General features: G+C 53.3%; 10 protein-coding genes across 10 annotated transcripts; 4 read left to right on the forward strand and 6 right to left on the reverse strand.

The window, feature by feature from the left end:
- Positions 1 to 395: 395 nt before the first annotated feature.
- On the reverse strand, positions 396 to 2570 carry PG994_001860 (cupin; the record flags this gene model as incomplete). The annotated part of the gene is made up of 4 exons (XM_066853269.1): positions 396 to 502; positions 564 to 2183; positions 2245 to 2423; positions 2485 to 2570. The coding sequence occupies 4 exons, from the start codon at positions 2568 to 2570 to the stop codon at positions 396 to 398; spliced, it is 1992 nt and encodes a 663-aa protein (XP_066721410.1).
- Positions 2571 to 3282: 712 nt separating this feature from the next.
- PG994_001861 (uncharacterized protein) lies at positions 3283 to 4101 on the forward strand (the record flags this gene model as incomplete). Its single annotated transcript, XM_066853270.1, has 1 exon — positions 3283 to 4101. The coding sequence occupies one exon, from the start codon at positions 3283 to 3285 to the stop codon at positions 4099 to 4101; it is 819 nt and encodes a 272-aa protein (XP_066721411.1).
- Positions 4102 to 4513: 412 nt separating this feature from the next.
- PG994_001862 (uncharacterized protein) lies at positions 4514 to 7210 on the reverse strand (the record flags this gene model as incomplete). Its single annotated transcript, XM_066853271.1, has 3 exons — positions 4514 to 4812; positions 4878 to 7057; positions 7119 to 7210. The coding sequence occupies 3 exons, from the start codon at positions 7208 to 7210 to the stop codon at positions 4514 to 4516; spliced, it is 2571 nt and encodes an 856-aa protein (XP_066721412.1).
- A 1499-nt stretch (positions 7211 to 8709) lies between these two features.
- PG994_001863 (mPR-typeG-protein-coupled receptor) lies at positions 8710 to 9339 on the forward strand (the record flags this gene model as incomplete). The annotated part of the gene is made up of 1 exon (XM_066853272.1): positions 8710 to 9339. The coding sequence occupies one exon, from the start codon at positions 8710 to 8712 to the stop codon at positions 9337 to 9339; it is 630 nt and encodes a 209-aa protein (XP_066721413.1).
- A 1167-nt stretch (positions 9340 to 10506) lies between these two features.
- Positions 10507 to 11698, reverse strand: PG994_001864 (uncharacterized protein; the record flags this gene model as incomplete). The annotated part of the gene is made up of 4 exons (XM_066853273.1): positions 10507 to 10627; positions 10729 to 11005; positions 11157 to 11449; positions 11670 to 11698. Coding segments are annotated over 4 exons (720 nt in total), but the record flags the coding sequence as incomplete, so codon positions are not given.
- A 667-nt stretch (positions 11699 to 12365) lies between these two features.
- Positions 12366 to 13499, forward strand: PG994_001865 (uncharacterized protein; the record flags this gene model as incomplete). The annotated part of the gene is given in 3 exon segments (XM_066853274.1): positions 12366 to 12519; positions 12591 to 13282; positions 13293 to 13499. 3 exon segments carry the CDS (start codon positions 12366 to 12368, stop codon positions 13497 to 13499), a joined length of 1053 nt encoding a protein of 350 aa, XP_066721415.1.
- A 427-nt stretch (positions 13500 to 13926) lies between these two features.
- On the reverse strand, positions 13927 to 15663 carry PG994_001866 (uncharacterized protein; the record flags this gene model as incomplete). The annotated part of the gene is made up of 4 exons (XM_066853275.1): positions 13927 to 14772; positions 14829 to 15087; positions 15182 to 15243; positions 15349 to 15663. 4 exons carry the CDS (start codon positions 15661 to 15663, stop codon positions 13927 to 13929), a joined length of 1482 nt encoding a protein of 493 aa, XP_066721416.1.
- A 2280-nt stretch (positions 15664 to 17943) lies between these two features.
- Positions 17944 to 18293, reverse strand: PG994_001867 (uncharacterized protein; the record flags this gene model as incomplete). Its single annotated transcript, XM_066853276.1, has 2 exons — positions 17944 to 18098; positions 18269 to 18293. The coding sequence occupies 2 exons, from the start codon at positions 18291 to 18293 to the stop codon at positions 17944 to 17946; spliced, it is 180 nt and encodes a 59-aa protein (XP_066721417.1).
- A 734-nt stretch (positions 18294 to 19027) lies between these two features.
- Positions 19028 to 20469, forward strand: PG994_001868 (uncharacterized protein; the record flags this gene model as incomplete). The annotated part of the gene is made up of 2 exons (XM_066853277.1): positions 19028 to 19070; positions 19136 to 20469. The coding sequence occupies 2 exons, from the start codon at positions 19028 to 19030 to the stop codon at positions 20467 to 20469; spliced, it is 1377 nt and encodes a 458-aa protein (XP_066721418.1).
- Positions 20470 to 21257: 788 nt separating this feature from the next.
- PG994_001869 (uncharacterized protein) lies at positions 21258 to 23240 on the reverse strand (the record flags this gene model as incomplete). Its single annotated transcript, XM_066853278.1, has 3 exons — positions 21258 to 21881; positions 21902 to 23071; positions 23157 to 23240. 3 exons carry the CDS (start codon positions 23238 to 23240, stop codon positions 21258 to 21260), a joined length of 1878 nt encoding a protein of 625 aa, XP_066721419.1.
- Positions 23241 to 26044: the final 2804 nt, after the last annotated feature.

The following is a 26044-nucleotide window of genomic DNA, read 5'->3' on the forward strand; positions in this document are numbered from 1 at the left end:
GACGCTTCTTGCTAAGCTTCAGTGTACGAGACCCAAGAGAATAGAGTGAAAAGGATACCGACCAAGACACACAAGCAATTCTTCGTACTGTATATAGCCTGAATCAGATAAGCTGGGTTCGAAATAATACGAGATGCATAGAAACAGAAAATCACTACGACGGCTGTCGTGGGTAGTCAGCCCAAGTCAGGCCACAATAGAAATGCGCAATTGATCATCAAGCAGCATTAAAGGAAAACTCTTCACGCCGTACGCAGCGCAAGTAAGCTGTTTGGTATCATCACGCATACATAAAAAAAAAAATCCCTAAAACGCCATAATTTTTTTGTTTGATAGGTGCCACGCTGCCTCTCCATTCCGCCCATGGCCCCCCGTAAGACTGCACGACCAAACGCTCATTCTGCCTTGTCCTCCCCTTCCGGCGCTACCATCATCTCACAGCCTTGAGCGAAGAAGATGTGGGCAGGCCTCTCCGTGTTGTTCTCGATAGCGTAGTGATTACCTATAGGGGAAGATCCAGGTTAGTACGGGTTCGTCAAGCAAACAGAATATGCATGTCTCACCTCTCGGAACAAAAAACTGGCCGCCCTTTCCGATACGGAACTGCGTGCCTGCAACTGTGACCACCACACTGCCATAGTGTACGAAGAAGACCATTTGCATCTTACGCGCGTTCTTGGGTTTCTTCTCCGAGTGGGGAGGCAGGTCTACTATACCCGAACCGAAGAACGGTAGGGTCAGCGTCTTCGCAAACTGGAAGGTTGCGCCCTTGATGTCCTTCATCTGGACTGCCGCCTCCGATATGGCCATCTCTTCATCAATCACCTCGACTTGCTCATCGCCCTCGGGCAGCTCCGCCTCGTACTCTGGGCGCCAGACAATGCACTCGCCTACCATGCGGCCAGGATCGTCTTCCCAGTCAGAGCGATCTACGTCCTCTTCCTCTTCCTCAGCCAGAGACCGGCGTTTCGGCCTACCTCGCGCTCCATCAGCAGCAGCAGGCCTACCACGACGCTTTGCTTTGGGCTCGTCTGGCCCGGCCTCCACCCTGACAACCGACTTGATCGTTGCCAACTTGATATGCCGGCCCCCTTTATCTGGGTACAGATCTTCGTTGTCTGTTTCGTACTCGTAGCGCTCTCCCTTCCAGAAGTCCAGTGGCTTTGTTGAGATTCTCCCCGAGCGCGTAGTTCTGATATTGCCTTCATTCAGGCCTTCGCGTCTAAGAATTTGCAGCCCCCTTGATTTCGGCATCGGGGCGCGAGGAAAAACAGCAGGAGAAGCAGGGCCTACACCGGATGATTTGCGCTTTCGACCAGGCTTGGCCTTCACCTTTGGCTTGGGCTCTTCGGCCTTGACGTCCTTTTCTTTCTCCTTTCGCGCGTTCTTGTTGCCACGCTCGGGAGCGTCGGCAACTTCGGGTTTATCCTCGTCGCTGCGTCGCTTAGATTTCTTGGCGGGCGGCTCCTGAGTTTTGCCCACGGAATCTCGTTTTGGACGACCTCGCTGCTTCTTGGCAGGCGCTTCACGAGGCTCAGCTGTAGGTGCCTCGAGTTGAGGTGAGTCGGCATCTTTACTCTTCGCTTTGCGGCCACGTTTCTTAGGCTGTGGCTTCTCCTGTTCAATGGAAACTTCCTCCGTCGGCTCCTCCTCTTCATCCTGCTGCTGCCCTGATTCGTCCTCCATCTCGAGGTCCTCGGGTGCAGGAGGTTCCAAGTCACCATCGTCGTCGCCCATATCGAGAACCTCCATAGGCTCTTCTTCGTCTTCCTCCTCCTCCTCCTCCTCTCCCTCTTCGTCCTCTTCATGCACAGATTCCTCGTGTTTCTTGGGACGGCTATGCCTTGGCAAGTCGTCCTCGTCGTCTGAGACAGGAAGTCTGTTCACCGATTTGCCCCTCTGGGACCCCGAGCTCTTAGACTTGGAGTTTCCATTGGTGAGGGGTTGCAGGGTTGGATCGGCGGAGAAATTCAAGCGGCGCTTAACCGACTTGCTGGTGGGACTCTCTGCGCGATCGTCCATGACAGATCCCCGCATAGGCGATGACCCAGGCGCTACGTGGGTGTTATGCCTGGCGGGTGAGTTCAGGTGTGTCTTGACCGGTGATCGAGCTCTAGGAATGGAGAGGCGGCCCTTAGCCGGGTTCCTCATGCGAGCTACAGTTGCTGGGCCCAGTTGAGACTCTGCGAATTCATGTTAATCTCCGAGCGTCGTGCTTTGGCAGCTAGACAGCCATGTGCATACCGTCGTCAATCTCCATATCCTGCTCCTCGTCCGACTGGTCCTCATACTGTCCATTGGCAGCGCCATTTGACCTCTTCGCAGGCCCGTCCCCCTTGTCGGGCGAAGAGAAAAGGTTGTCAACAGGTTCCATGCCATATTCGTCGCGCTCGCCAGTATCTACCAGGGTAACACCGGTTTTCCTGTCGCAAAAGTGTTAATGGCCGATTTTCACGTCATAAAAGAAGGCAAAGCTCGACATACCTTCCTCGAACGCCGAGCTCAAAGATCTGGCCTTCATTCTGGGAGGATTGGTTGCGCCGTTGCACCGAAGACTGTCGCGGCGCCATCGCGGTGTCCGGTTATCGTGACAAATTTGGGGGTTGCCTTGTAGTTGTCGACAGCAAGTGTTGAATGAAAAATCGCCAATTGATCGCATCCAGTCCGACGAAACCTAACTCATCGGAAGTATTAACTTTGTTTCACGCAGCTTGACGCGAGAATAGTGCGACTGGTGTGAATCCTAAGAGTTGGTTGCAGGTTTGGTGGGGACGTTGGACTCAATTGTTTATTCCATCGCCGCATCTGGGATAGGTTGATAATAAGGCAGAGTGGCAGAGTGGCAGACTGCCCGGGACTTACAGCACCCCACCTACCAAGGGAGGGATGGGGGTGTTTGGGTGCTAATTGCATGGGGCCAGGCATGGGCGCTAAGTGGCCTGAAAATCGAGGTAGGAGCTTTCATTCTTAATGGCCTTAGTTAGTATCTTAGGGAGCTTGACGCGCCTGTGCTCCCCTAAGAACGCGTCCCTCTTCACAGCAAGGTCCCCCTGTCTTCCGTTGCTAGTGAAACCAAACCACTTTACGCGATCACCTACGCGATTTTGCAGTTGCTTTATATCATATATCACTATTCTTTTCAGGGACGTTAATTCGATCTGTGGCCGATTTCTCTAATCTTGGACTATTTGAGCCTTCTGGCATCATAAACTGAAAGAATAGGGTAACCCATTAATTCTATTGTTGTAAATATACCATATTAGCATCAGCCCCTCGCCCAGCATGGAAGACTCCCCGATGGCCGATGATGCCAATATCAAACTCGAAACCCCCACCTCCGACGTCTTCCCTGCCGCCCTCCGTCCACCGCGAGACCCTACACGCCGGCGGATCCTACACACACTTCTCCCGGTGCCCGACTCCCTGAAGCCGACGGCCGGCGTCGAGCTGGGCGAGCCCTGCTGCCTCGGCGTCGACGAGGCCGGGCGCGGGCCCGTCCTGGGCCCCATGGTCTACGGCGTCTTCTACCTGCCGCTGCCGCTGTCGGACCCGCTGCTGAAGACGACGCACCACTTCGACGACTCGAAAGTGCTGACGCCGTCGGTGCGCTCCGCCCTGATGGAGACGCTGTGCACGCCCGGCACCGTCCTGAACCAGTCGTGTGGCTGGGCCGTCTCGAACCTGAGCGCGCGCGACATCGGCGCCCACATGCTGCGGCCGACGGCGGCCTACAACCTGAACGCGCAGGCCATGGACGCGACCGTCGCGCTGATCGAGGGCGTGCTGGCCCGCGGCGTTAACGTGCAGGAGGTCTACGTCGACACCGTCGGCCAGCCCGCCGCCTACCAGAAGAAGCTCGAGCGCGTCTTCCCCACCGTCAAGATCACCGTCGCCAAGAAGGCCGACAGCCTGTACCCCTGCGTCAGCGCCGCCAGCGTGTGCGCCAAGGTCACGCGCGACGCCGCGCTCGAGGTGCTGTACGAGGCGCGGGATCCCGCCCGCAGGGAGCAGCAGCAGGCCGGTGAGGGGGAGGAGGAAGAGGAGCAAAAGCCAGAGGGCATGTCGTGGGGGTCGGGTATCCTTCTGATGCTCGATGTGTGACCTGGTTAAAACAGAATATGCACCCCTTGTTCGGTTGGGGCCCAGAGTGCAGGTTCAGTTGGGGGACGGCAAAGGATATGCTAGAGAGCAAAGGTGGGGTTAAGGTAGAGTGGCCGCTCGAAGAGGATGAAGGAACAAGTCGTGTGACCGACTTCTTCGTCGAGGGCAACCGGGAAAAGGATTCTGATGAGCTGGGAACTTGGTTCGGCACACCTGCCGGACTCGAAGCATTCTGATCCATATCCTACAGCTACAGAGGGGGCTCAGTCACTCCATGTGAATGCTAAGAAACCCCAATTTGAGAGGATGGAGACTTTTGTATTATACCTAGACCCTGTCACGACCTTTAATGAACATATATGCATTATATCCTGCGCCTTCTGTTTCGCCATTTTTTACCATGTGCCTGACATCAAATTTCGTCGTCATCATCATCCATCGACTTGGAGCTCTTCTTCCTGCCTCGGCTGTCCAAGGTGTCGAGGCTGACAGAGTCGCTGTCGCGACCGCGCGCCGGCATAGAAATGGCCTGTCGGGCCATCTCGTTGCTCTCGATGAACTCTCGGAGCTTCTGCTTGCCGATGTCAATGCCCTGGCCCCAGGCAGCGTTGCTCACCTGCATCATGGGGCCAAGCAAGTTAAAGATATAGGCCACATATGTGCCACCCGCGATGACGATGAGCAGCACAAATAGAACAGGGTTTCGAAGGACTAGAAAACGTTAGCAGCCGCGTCTTTGGGCCTGTTGGGTGCAATCTCAAATGGAAAAAACATACCTGTAAGCAACTCATTCCACCCAAGAGCCAGTAGAATTCCGTAGAAGTATAATGGGACCTGGGAAACGCCGCCAATGGCACTGCGCTTAGCCTCAACATAGACGCCATCGGCAGTCTTCTTGAAACGGACGACGAGATCCTGGCGCTTGCCCTCGCTCAAGACAGTCATCTCCTCCTCGAGGCTCTTGCCATCCTCCTCATCGACGCCTCCAATAGGGGTAAGGTCGTCCTCGTCCTCGGGCTCAGCGCCTGGAGGTTGATGGCCAATGAACTCGGGCAGACCCGGAGGCGCATGGGTTGCGGAGAGCCTAAACCTCGAAAGAAGCGGGATCAGAGTCAAGGTTGACTCTCGCGCCTTCGTATAGATGCCCTCGATGTCGTCTGCCGGACGCCAAATGCGAGGAACTCCTGCCTCGTCGTATCGGAACTTGTCCTCAAAGTTCTCCCGGAGCTTGAGCAGAATATTGCCTTCCATTACCTCTTCCTCGATCTTATCTCGCAGAGCGATCCAGCTCTTCCTGCGAAGGCGCCACAAGCCAACATCAACTTCGTCTTGGCTGGCCTCGAAGCTTTCGGCCCTGTCGCTGAAGCGAACCTCTGCTTCTTTGACAATCAATTCGAATCCTTTCCAAATCCGATCCCACAAGTCCTTTTCGGTTGGCGGTTTCTCGCCTTCTTCGGGAGCACCAGAGCCGGCTCGGCCAGAGCCAAGCTTGTTAAACTCCAAACCAACTGAGTCGCCGAGCCTAGACTTGACCCAACGCTCCACCCGCGTTGCCAAGCGGCGCATCTCCTCCTTTCTGAGCTTGGCACTGACATCGTCCAGCTCCTTTTCAAAAAGCAAGTACTGGGACTTGAAGTTGGTCCAGGGGACGCCTTGGATAGCTAGGCTCTGCGCCTCTTTCCTGTACTCCTCGAGGACCTTGGTCTTCTCAGCATCAACAATTTCTGCGAATTCGTAGGCGCCGCCTGACTTTTGACCAGCTTTCACTGCGCCAGACACAGCATCGCTGAATGAAGCCACGCCCGACTTGTGAGCCGCTGAAAGCTGACCATGGTAGAGTGTCTTCAGCCGCTGGTCGATCTTGGTTTCCAACTCGGTCTGCTTGCGCTTGTAAACGCCCTTGTGATATCGGCTCGCGGACACCTCGAAGGTCTTCAGGGCCTTTCCACGTGTAGTGCTTCCTGTTGCACCCAGGTTCGGCAGAACAAAGGGCTTGCCGATGCGAGCTGACTCGGCTTGCTTCTCCTCCATGGGCGTAATGACTTCGTCGAATGCGACAAGGCATTCTCTGGAGATTTCGTCGCAGCGAAACTGCGCTAGCAACTCTTGCTGGGTTGGTAGATCCAGGTCTTTATTATTGACGATCTGATCCCAGATACCCTCGGCATAGACGGAAAAGCCATCAGCAGGAATGCGCCGGTGGTACTCGGGCAAGAAAACACCGCCCTCGAGCTCTTGTTCGCCATGCTCGCCCTGGTTCTTTCCGCTTCGGCTTCCCGAAACGAATCTTCGGCCCAGCTTTTCAACCTCGGATACGAACTTCTCAGGCTGCAAGATCTTGTGGGGCAGGGCAGAGAAGGCGAAGTCAAAGTAGTCCTCTATTCTTGATTTCTCGAGGCCCTGGGGCTTTGAAATAGAGGTCCAGAGCGTGCTTAAATCCTGGATGAGGGTGTTTCGGAGGTTCGATAGGGGAGTGTTGCCAATATGGTCACGGATGACGAAAAACAGGAGAGACCTGGGCGTCGATTGCTTATCCTTGAGGAAAAGCTGTAGATTCACCTCGAAGACCGTCTTCAGGAGGCCCATGTTGGCACCTTGGTACAAGCCAACCTGGTGTTCCCAGATGTTTACGATGAGAACTTCACTGGTGGCCAACGCAAACAGGGCGCTCTTCCTCTCGAAGTCCTGATCTTCACCTCGCTCGCGGCCATCGGTTCCCTCGACGTCCATGACCATAATGTTCTCAGCCATGGAGCCCTTTTTGTTTTTGGACATCCATATTCCCTTGGTCGTCTGGCGTCGTTCTGTCTCGGACATGACATTGAAATCGGTTCCGAACAGGTGGTTTAGCAGGGTTGACTTTCCGGTCGACTGGGAGCCGAACACGGAGATGAGGTGGTAGTTGAAGCCCGCTTCGGCGACATCGGTCCCCTCGAGATATTTGTTCAAAGAGGAGCTGCAAAGAGCACAAGGGTTAGATTAGGATAGTAGGCACTTCAAGTGGGGGTTCGACTTACTTGTATTCCTTGTCACCGTCGATAACTTGGATACCATGCTCGTAGTGAGCCTTGGAGGGCTCGTCGCCCACGGAGGCGAAATGGCCGTTCATGTTAAGTTGGTTGGTGTGCAAGCAACAGAAGAAATGCGAAGCAATTTATTATAGATCTGGTTGTGCAGGTCGGCAGGACTTATGCCATCGCGGCAGCAAGGTCTGGGTGGTCAAGAGAGGGGATGCTTGATAGTGGGCTTTTGAAATGGACAGAATGACCAAATCACACGATCTGTAGCTTTATTGTTGAGTGTGTGTACAGTATGTTGTTATGTACGTACAGGTAGTAGTCGAAATGGCAGACATGTGGGCATTGTCCAGCAGACCCCGGTAGCCGACCGACTTATCAATCTTGGTTGGTGGTTGGCCTTGGTCTCAATGATTGGCCCAAGCAAATGCCAAAGTGTAGTCACCACCTGTCCGCAACCAATTTGGACCAATTGGAAAAACGCTGGAGGTTCAAACTGATGAGCTCTCTCTCTTTGTGATGGGTAGATTAGACAGATGCAACTGGAGTGTGCGCTAAGCTGCTTCAAGCCAAGCCACCTGCTGCTCTCCCACTGCCAGTTCGAATCCGTCTCGCCGTATCGCACTTACACACCCCGACACCCTGCAGTTTTTCCCTCTTCCCCTTACATTGCAATGCACTGACGTACTACCACTGCACATCTGTCCTCCACATAATAAAAAGAAACCTACGCTTTCGTTCCATGTCTCACAGCCTGCATGCGGCTCGACTGACAACCGGCCGGGAATGGCGCAGCAAGCGTGCTATTTTATTTGTCCAGAAGATGATGTGAACTATTACATTACACATCGCAGGGCAGTGCCTGAAGAACTATATTGCCGATATTTATATGATGTGCACGTAGTTATACACCTAAAGCAGGTCTCTATGCATACATACACCTCTCTCCCAGGGCGCAATGGAGTTGAGGGCAGGAAGCTTCTTGGCGTCCTACTTCATACAGTACCTACCTACTCACAATACCCCTTGGCTTTATGCGGCCAGCCATTTAATGCCATTCAACTGCACGCCACTGGTCCACGATTACGTAGCTGCTGCAGTGGGAGTTGCAATACGGCACACCACGGCAACCTGAGAATATGGAGTTGCCTTTTCCAGAAACAACATTTGGATAAGCAGCGATGGGGGAGGCCATGGGGTAGGCCCAATGGAAACAACAGATGAATCCCCATGGATGGCCTCGCCTCCGTCATGGTGGACCCCTTGTTACAGGCCCATACCTAATACATGGTGCTGAAGGCGATCGAAAGCAGCCCAGACCAGACGTCGGAGGGTCGGTTAACAGGTGATTTTTCCCACCCTAATGGCCCAAGTACATAAAATCGTCCAACCGTCTCCTGCCGTCTCGTTTACGGCACTTCGTGATTTCCCGTCTTCTCCTTTTTCTCGTTGCACGTAATTTCACATTGCCATTGTTATATTTCAGAGGAACAACAACAGCATGACAGTTGGCTCTGTTTCCATTTGTTATTGCATGCCTTTTTTGTCTTGATTTACCCCCCCCCCCCTGATTATCAAAACATAACAAAACATGTCTATCGTCGAAGATGGTAATCTTACGGATTCCGAAAAAAAGCGGACTGTCTCCGAACTCAGCGCTGATGCTGCAAGTTATGGATCCCCGACCCACGGGAAGCGTCCTGAACTGTTGCTCTTCGACGAGATCCCAGAATGGGCACAAGACAACAAGTTCGTCCGGGGAGGGTACCGCCCGGAGTCGGGATCCGTAAAGAAATGTGTTCAGAGCTGGTTCTACTTGCACAACGAATTGGTCAACATTCACTCGCATCTAATCCCGGCTGTCCTTCTTTTTCTGGGCGAGTTGTACCTGATTGCGCCACTGCCATTCCGATACGGCCATGTTAGTTTAGGGGATTACCTGATTATCGCCTTCTTCTTGCTCTCGACGACAGTCTGCTTCGGCCTCTCGGCCATGTATCACACACTTATGAACCACTCCCACCGGGTGGAGGCTCAGTGCCTGAAGCTGGATTACTTGGGCATCATCATCCTGATCCTGGGCGCCTTCTTCTCGAGTATATACTGTACTTTCTGGTGCGAGCCAGACTTACGGCAGATATACTGGGCAACGGTGCGGAGCCCTATCAACCTCCCCCTTCCTGCATTTCTTTGTATCATGACTTCGGAACGCAATAGCTGACTCACTTCGAAATGGGCAGGTCGGAGCACTAGGTGCAGTATCCGTCATTGTATTAGTGCACCCGAAGCTTCAAGGGCCTAAATGGCGTACACTGCGGTTGCTCACGTTCGTGTGCACTGGCTTGGCCGGCATTGCTCCCTTCGTCCACGGTGGTATCAAGTTTGGCTTCCCCAGATGGCCTTGCAGTCTGGCTTGCCGTATTACATGACTGAGGGCGTACTGTTTTTGATGAGTGCTGCCATCTACGGAGTGAGTTACAGAAAGCCCCCACCCCCTGGTGCCGAACTCGCTTGTACGCCCGGTTTTCTAACTTGTAGGAGATGCGATTCCCGAGAAATTCTGGCCGGGACGGTTCGACATTTTCGGGTCCTCACATCAGATATTTCACCTGATCGTCGTGGCGGCCACGGTGTTCCACCTTGCCGGTGTGATGACGGCGCTCGACTACAACTACAATAGCCGGTTCTGCTCCACGCGCTGACGAGCGGGAGCTGGGCGTTGGAGACTCGGGCCGAATAGATAGACCAAAATGATTTTTGTATTAGCGAGTTTGTTATGGATGCACGTCAGACGGCGGTTCATAACCCTATGACGTGTGGCTTGTCCCCGTTCAATGCAGTGTGACGTTCCATGTGCTGTTATCCTTGTGCTACGAACCCCTCATGCTATCTATGCTCCGATCCATTCCAGCCCCCAGGTTTCCGTTGCTGTATTCGCGAATTTAGTATCAACGATAAGACGAACTACGCGTCAGTCGCTGCGTGTATACATGCAACATTCCGCGAGGTTTTGTTGTAAATCTTGGGGTACAGACACTGAGAGTATCAAGTAGTGATATGGTCGATAGCCAGTTCCCCAGTTAACTTCAAAGTCCTTGTATATACACAATGAGTGTACACATCCTTCAAGCAGCAAGTTTTGATATTAAAATGTTTCCCGCAGAGCTGGGGTGCTTCTGGTATAAATATCAATGCGAGCTCAGCTCCTAATACGCAGCTCAAGCCTGCAGCAACTGTTGGTTCTGACAAGACACATACCGATATACCATTTGGGTCAATGTCGGCGCGTCGGCTTTTGGCCCAGTGGCATATTCAACTGCAACGCCCCATCACTGCTCATTGAGCCCTAGGTGGAGAAATTCACATAATCTTGGCCGTCTACGAACGTGCAATCCCACTGTCTTTGCTCCGTATCCTTTACAAGTTCAAGATACAGCTTGGTATGCGCCTCACCGCCCACAGGTACAGTATGGCTACCATCCGGTTGGCGTCGGTCCGCATAGTAGAACCTAGACCAACCAGTCAGTTTCCTTGGATCAGGAAGCAATGCTTCATATGGAAATGTACGGAGAGACCCGCGATGTGCTTCCATGATAGTAGGTAAACTCACTTGTAACCCTTGTTCTTGTATGAGTTACTGGCGTTCTGAATCATGTGTGCTGCTGCCGATTTGCCCATGCCGAAGCAGAGAACGCCGGGCAGCGCGACGGTCTTGAGCTTGTTGCCGGTCATGATGAACGTGCTTCCCGGTCCCGTCTTCTCAAACCCCTTTACGGCCTCGTGGGCAGCTGCGTACGTGCTTATGGCGTTGACTGTCATTAGTTCCTGGGCCTGGTCAAGATCCAGGCCAAAGGGCTCCTCTGGCTCAGTAGCGATATGATGTGCAGCTGTTGTATGTTAGTCTATGCTCTGAATGGAGAATGTCTGATACGCATATGAAGTATACAGAGATGCCCGGCATCAGAGTGAGTATGTGCAGGCAAATATATCTGATGTGTGTATATGGAGCACACATGGGCTGCTGCTGGTAACACTTACCATTGTATATAATAACTTTCGGTGGCCCTAGGGCAGCCGTCACTTCCGCAAACAATGCTCTCACGGTACCAGGCTTAACGGCGTCGAAAACGAAATGCCGCCTCGACGAATCGGCCTTCTCGTGCCGAGTCCGAGATGCGATGGCAACATTGTAGCCAGCATTTTGGAAAGCTCTGGCAGCAGAGACGCTGATTCCCGGACCGGCGCCGATGATCAACACGGTATCTATGGTCTGGCATCGTAGGGAGCTTCGAGGCAAGAATGATAGTTTAATAGAGGAGAAGTATAAGGAGCTTTGGTGCACGTAGCCACTATACCTATATATAACATGGCCCTGGTGCCTCCCCCCTACTTGGTACCCGCGCGGTACACAGACGGATATCACAACTCAATTCAATACATTACAAATCAAGGCGAGCTGCCTCTGAGAAGCTGACCGCTTAATCCTGTCTGACCTGTCTCTCGACGAGGGAGAGACTATGGGACACCAGCATAGCTTCAAGTGTCACGTACAGGGATGGGGCACCAGAATCAATATACATGTCAGCACTTGGTTTTCTGAGAAATCGCATTTAATACTGATGAGACAGCTATATCTCTGGTCGTCACCGAATCGATTTTGGGTGAGCACTGAATAATACTGTGACTAACCAGTTCTTTTAGAGTCCAAAGCTAAAGCCAGAGCTGCAAATCCAGGATCAAGGAAACGATGAAACCCAATCTGTAGGTGCATATGAGGCTCGACTTCCGGATGTCCAGAGAGGCACCATAGCAATGAATGTTCCGCTTAGGAAGGTACTCGGCAAACGGATGATAAATATCGGGGTTCATCAAACATATGAAACTGCTCTTGATTCCGAATTTTTAAGTTGTGATATAAATAGCTGAGGAATTAGAGCAGAGTAGAGGGAGAGCCAATGCCTTGGTCCGGTGCGGAGCGGTCTTATTAGTTTGCTCATGACCCCCACCTCGGTGCTGTAATCAACTATCGTTGCTATCGGAGATGATGTGGCAGTTGTCATTCTTAGGTAACCAGCACCAACCGCAAACGACTTTGCCTACCAATATCACCATTCACCACCTGCTTTTACCTACCAAAACCCTTTTCTCGCACACCACTGCCAGTCTGTCGGTGACTAGAAAAGCGAGCGTTTAAATACGGCCCAACACGCGCATACGCGACAGCAGCGGAGATACAAATATTGCATCATGACAGAAACGGTACAGGCCCCAGAAGACGCCGCAGCAGCTCGCGCGGCCGAGCAGACACGTCTGCGCAAAGAGCGTCGCGAGGCCAAGATCAGAGCCGGTGGCATGGCACGATTGAACAAGATTACTGGACTCGGAGGTGGTATGCCACGAGGTAAGAAAAACCGAAGGAAAAAAACACTTGACTGACGCAACTTTTGGCCCTAACTAATAAAACCCCAAAAGATCTCGAACCCCGAGCAGCAACAACACCACCTACTACTACTGCTGCTGCCACCGAACCCGCCAATACCACCACAGCTCCTGCGGCAACGCAAGCGACAAACACACCAACGGCAGCCCCCAACCACGACGATCCTGAAGAAGTCGACATATCACAGCACTACTATGCGCCGCGCACGTCCAGCCGCGCGCCCCCGCCCGGCGACGAGCCCACGATGTCCGAGGCGCACCTCCGCCAGATGATGCTGGGTTTCGAGCGGGCCGCGCCCCCAGGAATCGGCACCCCGCCGTCGCACAACCCGTTCGTGGACCCCGCTAGGGCAGGCACACCGACAGGCATGCCACCACCAATGCCCCCCGGAATGGAGGGCATGGAGAACGACCCGATGATGCAGATGCTGCAGAAGATGATGGCCGGCGGTGGAGCCAACCCGTTCGCTGGGACCGGCATGGAGTCGCTGCTGGGCGGTCTCGGCGGTGCGGGCGACCCCAACATGCAGCAGGCGGCGCAGGCCGTGGCCGACAAGACGGCCAACATCTGGCGCATCATCCACGCCGTGTTCGCACTGGGGCTGGGGGTCTACGTGGCGCTGTCGACGACCTTCACGGGCCTCAAGAGCGAGCGCGACATGCTCGCCCTCCACGACGACGAGGACCTGCGCAAGTCGGCCTCGGTGTTCTTTCTACCTGTTCTCGTCTGTCGAGGCGATCCTGCTCACGTCCCGCTACTTCCTCGACAAGCACCGCAGCCCGCCTTCGGGCATCGCCTGGACTCTCGTGGGCTTCCTTCCGTCGCCCCTGAGCAGTGGCATCCGGCATGCGCTGCGCTACGGCCAGATGTTCAGTACGGTGCGCAATGATGCTCTGGTCTGCGTATTTGTGCTGGGAGTGTGCTGCTGGCTGAGGTCATGATTGGTTGGGTCGAGAGTGGACTCGCCAGATGGCAAGCTGACTGACTGAACGCTGGCGTGGATCTGTACTATGAGACAAGAATGGGTGTGCTGTGCACAACCCCACGGCTTGCCGCGTGCCATAACGCTGGCTCTTGTACTCTGCTACCATTTATTTGGTCTGCATAATGAGGATCACATGGTGATCGGGGCATGACTACGTATACTTCAGTTTGCCTTTTGATGATTAATATTAGACAAAACAATAACGTACGTTTGCGTTGTTAGATCATGAGCAGTTCTATCGTACAATAACATTTTGCCAACCAGCCGGCATCTAGCCTTCCTACCTCTTACCCAGAAAATTCATATATATATCTACAATATGTAACACAAACCAAGAACAGAACATCCCAAACCATCACCTCGTCCGTAGATACGTAGCCAACTCAGGGTCTCAGCACCGTGTTCAGAACATTGCCCAGCACGCCCCTGACTCGCGTCGGGTTCTCCAGGACGCAGGTGAACACGACGGCGGTGCTGGCCGCAAACACCAAAGTCTCGCGCCATTGCTTGTCGAGCGGGTAGCGCCGCGGCAGCAGCGTGGCCATGGCGCGCGGCGCGACGAAGAGGGCCATGTCCTTGCGGCGGCCGGGCTTCTCGAGGAGGATGCTCCAGCCGCAGGCGAAGCAGCCCGTGCCCACGCAGAGGCCGCCGTCGATCCGGTCGCGGGCTTGTGTGTCCTTGCCCAGGAGGTGGGGGCCGATCCGGGTCCGCGCCAGGCAGACGCCGTAGTAGAAGAAGGTGATGAAGGCGCCCAGGAACGCCGACGATCGCGCCGCGGATAGCAGGGCGTACTTGAGCTTGCGGAAACTCGGCTTCCGTGCCACGAGAAGCAGGTTCAGGGGCAGATACGTGAACATGGACCACCGGAAGGACCGGCAGAAACGCGACAGGGCGTGGTACTCGCAAGACGGGCCGCATCCCATGTGCACGACCTCGCAGGGAAACGGGATGGCTACGGCTGGGTCTCCCCACTGCAGTGGCCATTTGTAGTCCCGGCACATGCCTTGGAGCAGTGGCGCTTGGCCTGTATCTTCTCCGTAGTGCAGCTCCTTTGTGCGGCAGCGTTGGAGGGCTTGGATGAGTCGCTTGTCCACAGAAGCGGCCGAACTTATCCACTTGTTGTAGGTCCGCGGTAATCTCGAGGGATAATAGAACCATGACCACATGATTAAGGCACACGAGACAGCAAACATTGACGGATCAGCTAATCTCGAAACAGCCGTCTCAATCTGAGGAGTTGTCAGTATCCAGACATAGACTATATAGATTTATTGCCGGTGCTTACGTTGGTCCATTGCTGGTTGGCGACTCGCCGCGTCCGCCTTTGCGCCCATAGTTCGCCGATCATCACATCAAGTGCTCTGCAAAAGGCGAATAATGATAGATCCAGTGTTTTGCCGGCATAGTTGACTGTCTTAGGCGTATTGTTCGAGTTGTTGTCCTTTTCTGCAGGAACTGTCTCTGTAAATCCTTGACTCGCCTTAGACTGCAGTAATTTGAGGCTGAACCATGCCGCAGTGAAGGTTGCTAGCCATTGCGATAATCTACAGAGCGATCAGTACGGGTAGCAGAAACAAAATGGCAATATACTACGAATTTGCACTCTAATAGGAGTTGCTAAGGACGAGTATAACATACCTCTTGCGAGCAGCAACAGAAAGTGAGCCCGGTATACGAGTGCAGAGCCTCCGGAGTAGGATCTAGCACATAAAGTCAGTGACCAAGCTACTGGCTGAATACGATAAGCCACAGTGATGTAAACGAAGCTTTCTAAGTAAGCAGCTTGAACCATGAGTTCCACTTACCTCCAAAAGCGTACTTCCGCCAACAAGAGTTGCACAGAAGGCAGGGAAGCGCTGGGGATCAAGACCGGCTCGAAGGATGCGTTGCAAGGATACCACAGGAGATTCGCGCGGGGGTTGCAGCGCGCCATTATCCGGACCACCCCTGCTCTTCCTGGTGGTAACCTGCTGTAGAACCAAGTTGAAGAGCCTCGGTACGACCACGGACGCGTAGCCCAGGGCATAGGCGCGTACCAGTGGCTTCAGAGGAGGGGGTATAGACCTGCCCCATTTCTGCGAACCTCCTCTGGCAGACCGAGGTTGCAGTGAATATGTCATTGCCGCAATATGACGAGGGTGCTAGCTAATGCACCGGGCGGTGAAAGTAGGAGGGAACGTAGAGTGTGAGTGACCGTTTTGCATGACCCAAGCAATTGGACAACATCGGGAGGCAGCGGCCGTGCCCAAATCTTTTCAAGATAAAAGAAATCCGAGAATGTCTCATAAAAGAGTGATCCTGGTCTTTCTCCAGACACGAAAACCCGGGGCAGGGGCTAAAAAGAAAGCTAAGACCGACCGAATGTCGATGGCCCAGAAATCAAGGCCGAAGCAGCGGCCGAGGAAGAAGAAGAGTGCCGGCAGTTTGCATCAATGCCAAGCGGGGGACTGTTGGTTTGGCCAAGAGAGCTTTCTGGCTGAGCAGCTATGTTGCATAAAAAACCACAGACTCAACATCACTCTCACCTGCAAAAAGGAAAGGGGTCGAGAAATACCTGGATGTGTGTGTGGTGTGTGTTGTGATCGGCCTTGGCCAACCGAGCTATACGCTAGAAGAAGGGGGTGTCGAGATCTGAATATGCCGCCAAGCGACTGCTATCATTTGCATAGATTGGCTCCGATACGTACGAAAACTCCTATACGGTAATCGGGGCCGAGCCGCAATATTGAAGCTGCATGAGGATCAATGCAAGCATGGCATGCCTGAGCACACTCCGGAAAGCCTGCCGACACTCTGGACAGCGACGGCGGAGTACGATCGGATGCTCCGGGGAGACGGCTATACCGACCAAACGATGTGCTCATGTATATTGTCCGGAGTCTAATGTCTTATGGGTTCGACTATACAGAATCATTGATCGCGGGTCGATTCGTACGCCGATGGTTTCTTTACATGAACGCACAGAACTCATGCATTCAGAAGAGTTGAGCCTCGAAGTTCCGACGCAGTCCCAGACCGGGGGCTGAATGGGTGAGAAGAGACGGACGCGGTACGCGCAGCAGCCCCAAGATGAAGAAGCTAAGGGGAATGTTGACGTGTTTGGGTGAGAAGCTACGTGCGTGCAGAACCACGATGCTTCTTTTCTTGTTAGAAGGACCCGGACAGCCACTCGGCGCCGCTGGCCTCATTCTAGTGTGATGATGGAATGACTACATAAGTAATAACTTGAGGTGTGTGCTTTTCAGAGAAGCATCCAGCCAGTGCATAGACATTAATTACATGCCACTTTTAGGTACCCAACAGGAGGGCGTGATGGATTGACATGTGAAAACAGGTGGGTCGAGTAGCCAAGTCGCTTTCGCTTTCGAGCATCGAGAGAGCAGTTTTATTAGGGGTGTGCGGTACGGGGACGTATTAGCAGGCACCGGACACTTGACTACTTCGAGTAGGTGAGTCAGGAAGTAAATACATGTCATGGAATCAGACCTCATAATAACTCCGATTTTACGAGCTCATCTGTTATGCGACAGGCTCCATGGATGTACAGACGATGCCACTACTAAATAAACTAACTCTCAGGACGCATACATGCAAGCATGCACGTAGGGAACTGCAGGAATCATCTACTACTAATGCTACTACTACATAAATTATATATGCTCCACGTAGCGTATTGTAATTCTACGTACATCTGTCTGTGTTGAAAGCGTGGACAAGTCCAGTCAGATATGTAGTGGATGTTTTTAACCCCAGAGTCCCCCGACGGTTCGGCGGGGGTACTACGGCACGGGATCTATGCCCGTTCGGGTACCTTTGCCATTGCTGATCCGCGTCTCGACGTTAATGCTCTCGTGTTATTACCACCCACGAAAAAAAGGGCAACATGAGCAAAACATGAGATGACGGCTCTTCCCTGGGCTGGGCAGAGCTATCGCCAACTGCAATAGATGTGTTGCATATTATGGAATCCAAGTGGACACTTCTCTCAGGCAATACTTATCGCGCCTCAGTTCTATAATAGGATCAGGGTTGAAAGATGGGCAGTTGTATATCCACCCACGACCTACCTTTCTGGTGTCCCATTGATCGAAATCTCTCCCAAACCGGCCGACTCCATACCAAAGCAGCAACTCAAGCTGATCACCAAGCTGATGCGTGCACATAACTCTACCTACAAAGTAGTACAAAAATGAATAAAAACATACGCATTTAATCGACAAGACTAGCAGCCACCTACGACTAGTCCCGGCGAGGCAGGACGAAAAAGAGTTCCACTGCCCAATAGGCTGTGGCTTGATTGTTGAGCTGCAAGGCAAGTGCGCCAGCGCGGAGTAGTAGGGGTCGTTTCGGCTTTCTCCATTGCTCCAGTGAATGACCTCGAGCGCCCGGAGAGGAGCCTTTCATTCCCTTTGGATCTGCAAGAACTTGAGAGGTCCCATCGCTTTGTTTTTTCCTCGCGCGACCAACTTCCCATGCTTTTCATGCAGTTCCTTCTGGTCGTCTTCAAGTACTCCGTCCTGATATAGATTCGAGACCCGGTCCGCCGCACCGCACCCTTTACGCCCTTTGCAACGGAATACCATCCCACGTACCATGACTTGCGCCGGGGGTGGGATCACTGCCGCTCGTTGCTGCTGCTGCATGTCATAATACCTACGGCTGACCTTTTCTACATCGGTACCGCATACATACATACTTACTTACTTACATGCTTTGCTTACTTACGGCTTGGACTCCTTCTCCTGCCCATCTTCAAACTACTCCATCCGCCCAATAGGGCACGGCAGCATCCTGCCTCCTCCGAATCCCCAATTTCTTAGACCCCAAATGTACTGGGCACTTTTGCTCTGTTCTGGTTTGATCATCATCTTCCTTGGAGCATCCCACGACCCTTCGGATATTATGCTCGGGCCATGACGATGTTTGGTACAGCAATGTGCAGCATCCCTACCTATACACGCTCTGCCGTTACTGTCCCGATTCCGAGCAAACAGCCGTAATACCACTTCGACCCAAGACGACATCTCTATCCACCCCTCCGAGTCGGTCCCAGGAGGAGCCCTTTTGCTACACGTCCCGCCGTCAAGCATCCTCCCACGCGAGATATACTTTTAGAAGGTAGCACCTAAACCACCGCGACGGGGCGAGCATACGCACGAGCACATGCCATTCTCGCCCGCTACTCCGCGCTCAAACTTCGACTACATCGCACCTTGCCAAACAACCGCTGGACAGGATCTGGGAGCACTGTTCACCATCGGGGATCCTTGCAGTCCACTGCCCTCCCGCTCTAACCGGCCCGCCGTCCATAACGAGCCCCTTCGCCAGATTCGACATCTGGTAGATTCTTGACTTGCTGCTGAATCTACCACCCAGGCGACCGCTGACTGCCCTCGAGTCTCTGCCGCTTGCGCTTGCACGACGAGTCCTTTTCGACCTTGACGCCGAGAAGAAGCACCCATGCTAGCAATACAGCGTCCCAGGATGGGTTCGTCGCAGCCGCCTGACGGCGCAGGGCCGTTCGGATGTACGTGATATATTCGTGAATCTGGTCTTGTTAGACGTTGAAGTCGCCATACTAACATCGTCCAGACTCATTTTCAACCGATGATGGCCTCTTCCTTCAGCCCCCGGAGCCTGCGCCCGGAGCGCCACTGCTTACCTTTGAGGATGATCGCCTGATCAGCACTTTCTTCAACCAAATAGAATCCAATCAGTACAGTGGTATAGCGTTCGGTGAAGGCCTCGCTTTCAGTGACGCGTGGCAAGATCTGCCGCCACAGTTTATGGGCACTGCAACGTCGTATGGACAACAGCCGGCTCACCCTTCAATGTCTTCTGTAATAGAATTTTCCGACGCCGACGACTTCCATGATGTCTTTCAGTTCGCAGCCTCCAGCCTTATGGGCCCGCCGCCTCCACCGCCGCCGCAACGACAGGCACCGCACCCACCGCTACATTCGTCGATTGAGCACAGCACGCCTGCTGACGCTGCCGCTGTCCTGACTGCCCTCCACAACGGCCACCCGGGGCGCCCGAGCAGCATCAGTCACGGTCACATACTCCCTTCACAACCCATGGGACCTCCACCAAGCCACCCAGTCGCTCAACATCGGTGCCACTTCAACCATGAGAGATCTGGCTCCATGCACTCGGTCCCAATACCAACGACAGTGGGACATATTCCAGAACAACGTAGTAGCGATCATATGTTTGCTAGCATGACGTTTAATAACCCGCATATCCACAGCAACCAAAGAGCTGTTCAAGTACCCGAGGACGTGCAATGGGGCTCGGATACCAGTTTTGGTCGGGGGCACTCCTTTATACCAGCATCGGAACGAGAGACTGCCCCGGCCCTTGAACACGAGCGCATCAAGTACATCGAGTGCCTACAACTCAGCAACAGCACATCAAATACACGCCCTTCAAGCCCACTGGTGAATGGGGAATCAAGCGCTGATGGCATGCGCAATGGTCACATGAACGGCGTTGGAAGAAAGGATTCTGACGTGCTGCCCCGGAAACGACGAAAGAGCAAAGCAAATGAAGACGCCACCGCCGAAGAGGATGGAGAAGACCCGTCCACTGCTCCTACGAAGGCGGCCGCAAGGAAGAGGAAATCAAAGATCGACCTTAGTAAGGCCGAGGACACGTCCTTGGCAGATGACACTCCAGGCAAGCGGCGGAAGTCCAACACTAATGGCGCGAAACCTCCGCGGGAAAATCTGTCTGAAGAGCAAAAACGAAGTAATCATATCAGAAGCGAACAGAAGCGACGTACACTGATAAAAGAGGGCTTTGACGATCTTCAGGAAATTGTTCCGAATCTGAAAAACGGCGGCTATAGTAAGAGCGCGATGCTGCAGCTAGCAGGGGAATGGCTCGATGAGATACTGAAGGAGAACGAGCTATATTCCAGCTAGCAAGTCCTAGCATTGGCACATCATGATGATATGCACCTATATTTACTTACGATGACGAGGACGGAAAGAGGAAAAGCTTAAGTGGGTGCTAAACCCAGGTGTAGGAGTTTACCAGGCTGGATTTGAGACATGGAATTAGGCGTCACCCGGAGCATATCGAATTTATAGGGGTGGCCGTGTCCATTTCCCTACCCCTTGAGAAGATTATGGCGGCGCCTTCCTGCTTTTGTTTTTGATACCTTTGTGTCCCGGATAGGGGCATGTGAGCATGAGACACTCTGCTCCGGCGAATTGTTTTTTTTCTTTTCTACTTACAATTGACGTAGCGGATGAGAATGAAAGAAGGAGGCACAGCCACGAGGGAGAAGAGAGAGTATCCCACCCCGTCCCCTGAACTGCATTTGCATGCTGTTGTCGTTTTGTGGTGCTGCATTGCAGCAATACATACCACTTACACTAATCAATGAATGCCCTCGTGTCTGTTCTGTGTGGTTTTGGATGGGTCTCGGTGGCTTTTGTTTTGTCATTTGACATTGATGTTTTAAGATATCCCCCCAAAGATGTGGAAGATGTGGAAGAGGTGGAAGAGGAAGAAGAGCCTAGGCAGCTCGCGATGGCATGTTACCTGGAACATTGGGAGGCTGAAATGCGGCGTGGAATAAAGCAGGTGATCTGGAACCTGATCGGTCAAAAGCAACGACTACATGTATATATAGCCTAACTAAGCAAATACAAACCAACAATCACTTTGGTTTACGAGGCTATATTTGTTGTATACTTCTATCTTGTTAGTCGCCTAGAGCGTGAAATCGCCGGTGTGCACTCATAGCAAACTCGGGGATGCGCTGACCACATTCAGGGCACCTTCGGCATTCACCGTTGTCATCATCATCCCATGCCGTCATCGTCCCTTCTGCCTCGATATCTTCCATCTGCCGGTCGTGATCATCGTTGTCATTGGCTACGCTTTCCGCAGTTCCTGTCGGCCCCTGAGCAGCCGCAGCAGCACTGTTCTCGCTTGAGTTGCTGAGCTCTCTCGATGAGCTCGGCTGGGAAGTGGCAACCGGAGCTGGCAGGTCATTGCTGTATACCGTGAACTCCTTTAGCTTAGCATCCTGGGTCTTGAACATTTTAGCGATATCCCGACCACCTCCGATGCTTCCGTCTTCGTTGCCCGTGGGCACCATGTTGGTCACACAAATGTTGATAAGTGCCAGGTTCCAGTTTTGACGTTCGCTATGAAGGCGTCGGAAGAGGGGCAGGATGGCCTCGCTGGCAAGCCGCTCGGCTATGTAGTCAATGCCATCCTTGAGACCGAACACAAAGGTGGGCAACGGAGAGCTCCGGGAACTGCGATTGTAGTTATCCCGCGGAGGAGCCTGCTGGCTACCGTCGATGACGCTCGGCCTGGACTTCACACGTGTCGACAAACGTAGCGTCTTGGGTACGCGAGCCACTTCTGGGGCGTCCCCGTCCCAGATACAGCAGTTTCACCCGTCGGTGCATGACCGCTGTCATCATTAGCCACCACGAGGTCTACGCGCAATCGCCGGATCAGAGAGCGAGACAGCGCATGCAGTTCCCGCATCAGTTCGGCTTGCGTGTTAAGCGTCTTGGTTACGTAGGTGTCTTCGATGCTGATCTGTGTCGGGATGTCGCTCGCCTCCTTGACGTCGGCGTTGTCGACGCCGTGGAGCAGATTCCAAACTTTGTCGCCGATGCCACGCTCCACGCCCGGCCCACCGAGGATCTTTTCGAGAAGACCGGGGGACATGCCAGGGTGCTCAAGCACCTCACGCGTGGTGATCTTCGCGGAATACTCGTGGTCGTGAGGGACGGCTTCTGTGGGCCGTTGATGGATATGACTCTCCACCAGCTGCGAGGTTTTGAATCCCATACCCGGTATCTCGCGGATCGGCGACTCGCCCATAAACGACAGGGCGTCCCCCTCGTGGAGATTGAGCAGGGTCGTCTGGTTCTTGGGTTTATTTTTGGTGCCTGCTAGTTTCGCCAGCACTTTGTTGGTAGATACGCCGCAAGTGGAGGTATACCCAAAATCCTCCTCCAGCTTATGTCGTAGATAGCCAGCAAGGTGAGAAGCAACTAGTAAGCGAGCGTAGGATGGATTCCCGAGCGTAGCACCATCGGCATCGGGGCATTTTGGGGGTATTGTGCAGCCGAAAGACGCACTTGCATCGAAGCCAAACCCCTTCTCGGGGTCCTGCGCCGACAGCTGAAAAAAGGAGTGCGCAAGCGCGTTTGGATTTAGCAGCTGCACATTATACTCGATGATGTCGGTGACGTTCAGGAACACCTCGTCCAGACCCAGCCGCTCGACTTTCCGGTTCCAGGAGTGCGAGCGCAGGAAGGACCAGAGCTTCTTGGACACGTCGCGGAACCGCGTGAGGTCCTCGCCATTTCTCAGCACCAGCTCCGGGCAGATCTTCTCTGCGTCGGAGATCAGCATCAGCTTTTTGACACCCCTCGCGCGAGCAACATAGTTAGACGTGGCCAAAATGCTCTTCTGCTTGATACCCAGAGGCAGTGCCTTTAGCGCCGGGTTCTCATTTTCAAAAACACTTGCGTAGAAGCAATCGTAGTCCTGAGAAGTCGGGAAGCATATCCGGATTAGGAATTAGATGATCATACAATGGATCTAAGTGCGCCGCAGGTGTGGGCTAGCTTACGAAGTGCAATATAATCCTGTCATCCTTTGGCGTTGGGATCTTGGTCGTTCGAGGGGTTTGTCTCATCAAAAGGGGAGTCGTCATCTTGCGCCATGCTCGGCCGTAACGAAGACTGTTCTTCAATCAGCCATAGATCTGGATGACGAGAGCTCTCAAGTCCCTCCGAGCTGTAGTGTGAGTGAGCATACGCAGCAGTATCGCGGCTAGAAGCCACGAGATGACTCCATTCGTGTAAGAGGTATTATGCTTGATAAAGTCCGAAAATAAAAGCAGTCCGTGCGTTTGATTTAGTGTGCAGGCAGCCAGGGAATAGTAAGAACGGTCGATGGTAGGTATCTTACTTAGATGTGGTGATAACCACCGCCAGTCGCTTCTACTATTGGGTCGACATCATCAAGTTACAATATCGATAGGCGTTAGGCGTCCATAATTGCAGTGTGCAGTTTGTTGATACCTGGCCTTTGCTTCACTCTGTTTGTCCGATGACGTCGTCCCCCCAAGCACTACAGTAATGCGGCAGACACTAGGGCCATATGGTGTTCCAGTCTTCTGCCGAGGCGATACAGTAACCTTACATATATTTATATTTGGCTTCAAACGATCAATGGATCGGGCGATCCCATGTCTACTTTGATCGCTGGCGAACTGGTAAACTGGCAAATTGGCAAACTGACAAACTGACAAACTGGCGAATGCGGTGGTTGGCTGAGTCGGGTCAAGAAGTTCGGGTCGGGTAGGGAAAAGTACCAATATTCTCATGCATGTAAGTACCTACATACATAGAATCGGTCTGGAGACATTCACCAAAATAGTAACATATTGTCAAAAGTCCGACAAAACCGGTAGTTCGGCCTTTTTGCACACTAGACCGCCCAAGACACCAAACAATATAATCCAGAAATAGATGGAGCACTGATTCGTGTTATAGATTACTACACGTTTTACATTAACCTACCTGATCCATGACGACTCAGTAAATCGGGGCCCGGGCACTTGAGACACTTGACACTCTTCGTGATGCTTCGGTCTTGAGGGTGGCAAGGTGGTTCCCTAGTGGGGGAGGTCATGGCATCGCTGAAAACATGCTTAACCTTGGATCCCGTATATCGGACCAACTCTCGCCTGCGCATTCCTTCCCTCTTCTGCTGCGGCTCCGGGGTTTGTTTGTCAGTCCGTGGCTCAAGCTCCCTGTCATCCGTATTACTGGGATGGTGCCCCATTGCACTTGACGATTCAGCGCCTCAAAGGATGCTCACATTTTGATGATGCTGTCGTGTCCCCCTTCCTTCCTCCTTACTCAGATCGGCTTTCTGCTTCAACGGCTTGATCTCCCCGAACTAATCCAATTTGATTGACAAAGGACGCCACAAAGCCCAGACAAATATCGCCATCCTCGTCGTCCTGGTGCAACTTGGACTCCCGCTTGTGCTCGTGTGCGGGGAACAGGGAAGCCCTAGTTGGGTCGCCAAGACATCAGACCAGCGAGCCAGAATAGACGCCGAAAGGATCGAGCAGACAAGAGGCGGTCGGTCCCAACAGGTCGTATGCGCGTTCAGTCTATGGTTAGCCGACTTTACGATGCTGCTGATTTGCTTACTTGGGCAAGGATCCTGGTTCTAGGCATGGGCCCCTCGGCGCTTGTGCCTTCGGCCACCATCCTTTGCTACATCCCTGCTCGCTTTTTATAGCCAACCAAACGGTTGGAAGGCCTCCCAGCGTGCATACCGGGCAAGTCAGCGACTGGCCTGGCCCCGGTCATTCTGGAGTCTTGGTCCCAATATTCGATGTGATACAACATATCATACCCTCCCTTCGCTTCTTTTCCCACCTGTCCTTGCGCGTCTACGATTCTTTCACGTTGCATACGCATTAGCCCCTTGCTTACCAGGCGCTTGTCGTTGACCTGGACCAGAGTCTCCTACCCTACCACCCCCTCATTCTGGCTGTCACCTGGCTTCTCCGTCCCTTCGATTCGGAAACAGCACATCTATATTATATAGCTGCTGTTGCCCGTCCTCCTGCGGCTCAAGTGCCTTCACTACTACTTCTACTTCGCTCCGTTTTGGTACATCCCGGCCGACTGGGAGGTTACCCGAAAGAGCTCTCGTCTGCCACGGGCCGAGAACCATCTCGCAACCCATCTAATCCATTCGCATACCCGGACACATTGTTCGTTTATATTTCACGACCATGGCAAGTACCAGCACAGCCAAGAGACCGCGACTGTCTCTCCAGACCAAACCCGCATCAGGGACGATGGTCAGGAATGTGAGAGGCAGCAGTCTGGGTAAATCGGATCCGAAATCACCGACGTCGTTTAACACCCTGTCAAACGTTTATGTGACAGCGATAGAGAGATCTACGCCGGTCCAGTCAACACCAGTGACGGCGATCAATCTCAGCGAAGTCCTGAGACTCCAGACAGACCCCGAGAATGCGAAAGGCTCTCACCAGCGGATACAAACGCCGTTCACGGCAACGTATCCAGATACGCCGCTGACGGCCAATCCCATGTCTCCTACACTTCCCATGGAGATGACCTTTCCCAGTTCCATGACGGCAACGCCGCCGCTCTCAGCAGGTTCCGTGGACCCTTCCGGGCCTAAGCTGTTTTCTTTTGCACCAAAGGATACTTGGGGCCAAGCGGCTCCGTCCTCGCCACATCAGAGCCGACGGAGAATGCCTACAGCCCTGCATGGGTTTGGCTTGAAGGCACCCTATACACACCCACGAGGAATTCACAGTATATTACGCAACTCGCCACTGCCTCCATCGAGTGCAAGAACACCAGTCTCGCCGAGGCGGCAGTCACTCCGGTTACAGGAGAAGGCGGCACGGCGTGTGGGCTATGAAAGCCCATTGACGCAAACGATCACGACGGAGAAGTA

The sequence above is a fragment of the Apiospora phragmitis genome (assembly GCF_038363925.1).
Source record: "Apiospora phragmitis strain CBS 135458 chromosome Unknown utg000002l:1.0-5516284.0:1.0-5523493.0, whole genome shotgun sequence".
In the NCBI taxonomy this organism is placed as follows: Eukaryota; Fungi; Ascomycota; class Sordariomycetes; order Amphisphaeriales; family Apiosporaceae; genus Apiospora; species Apiospora phragmitis.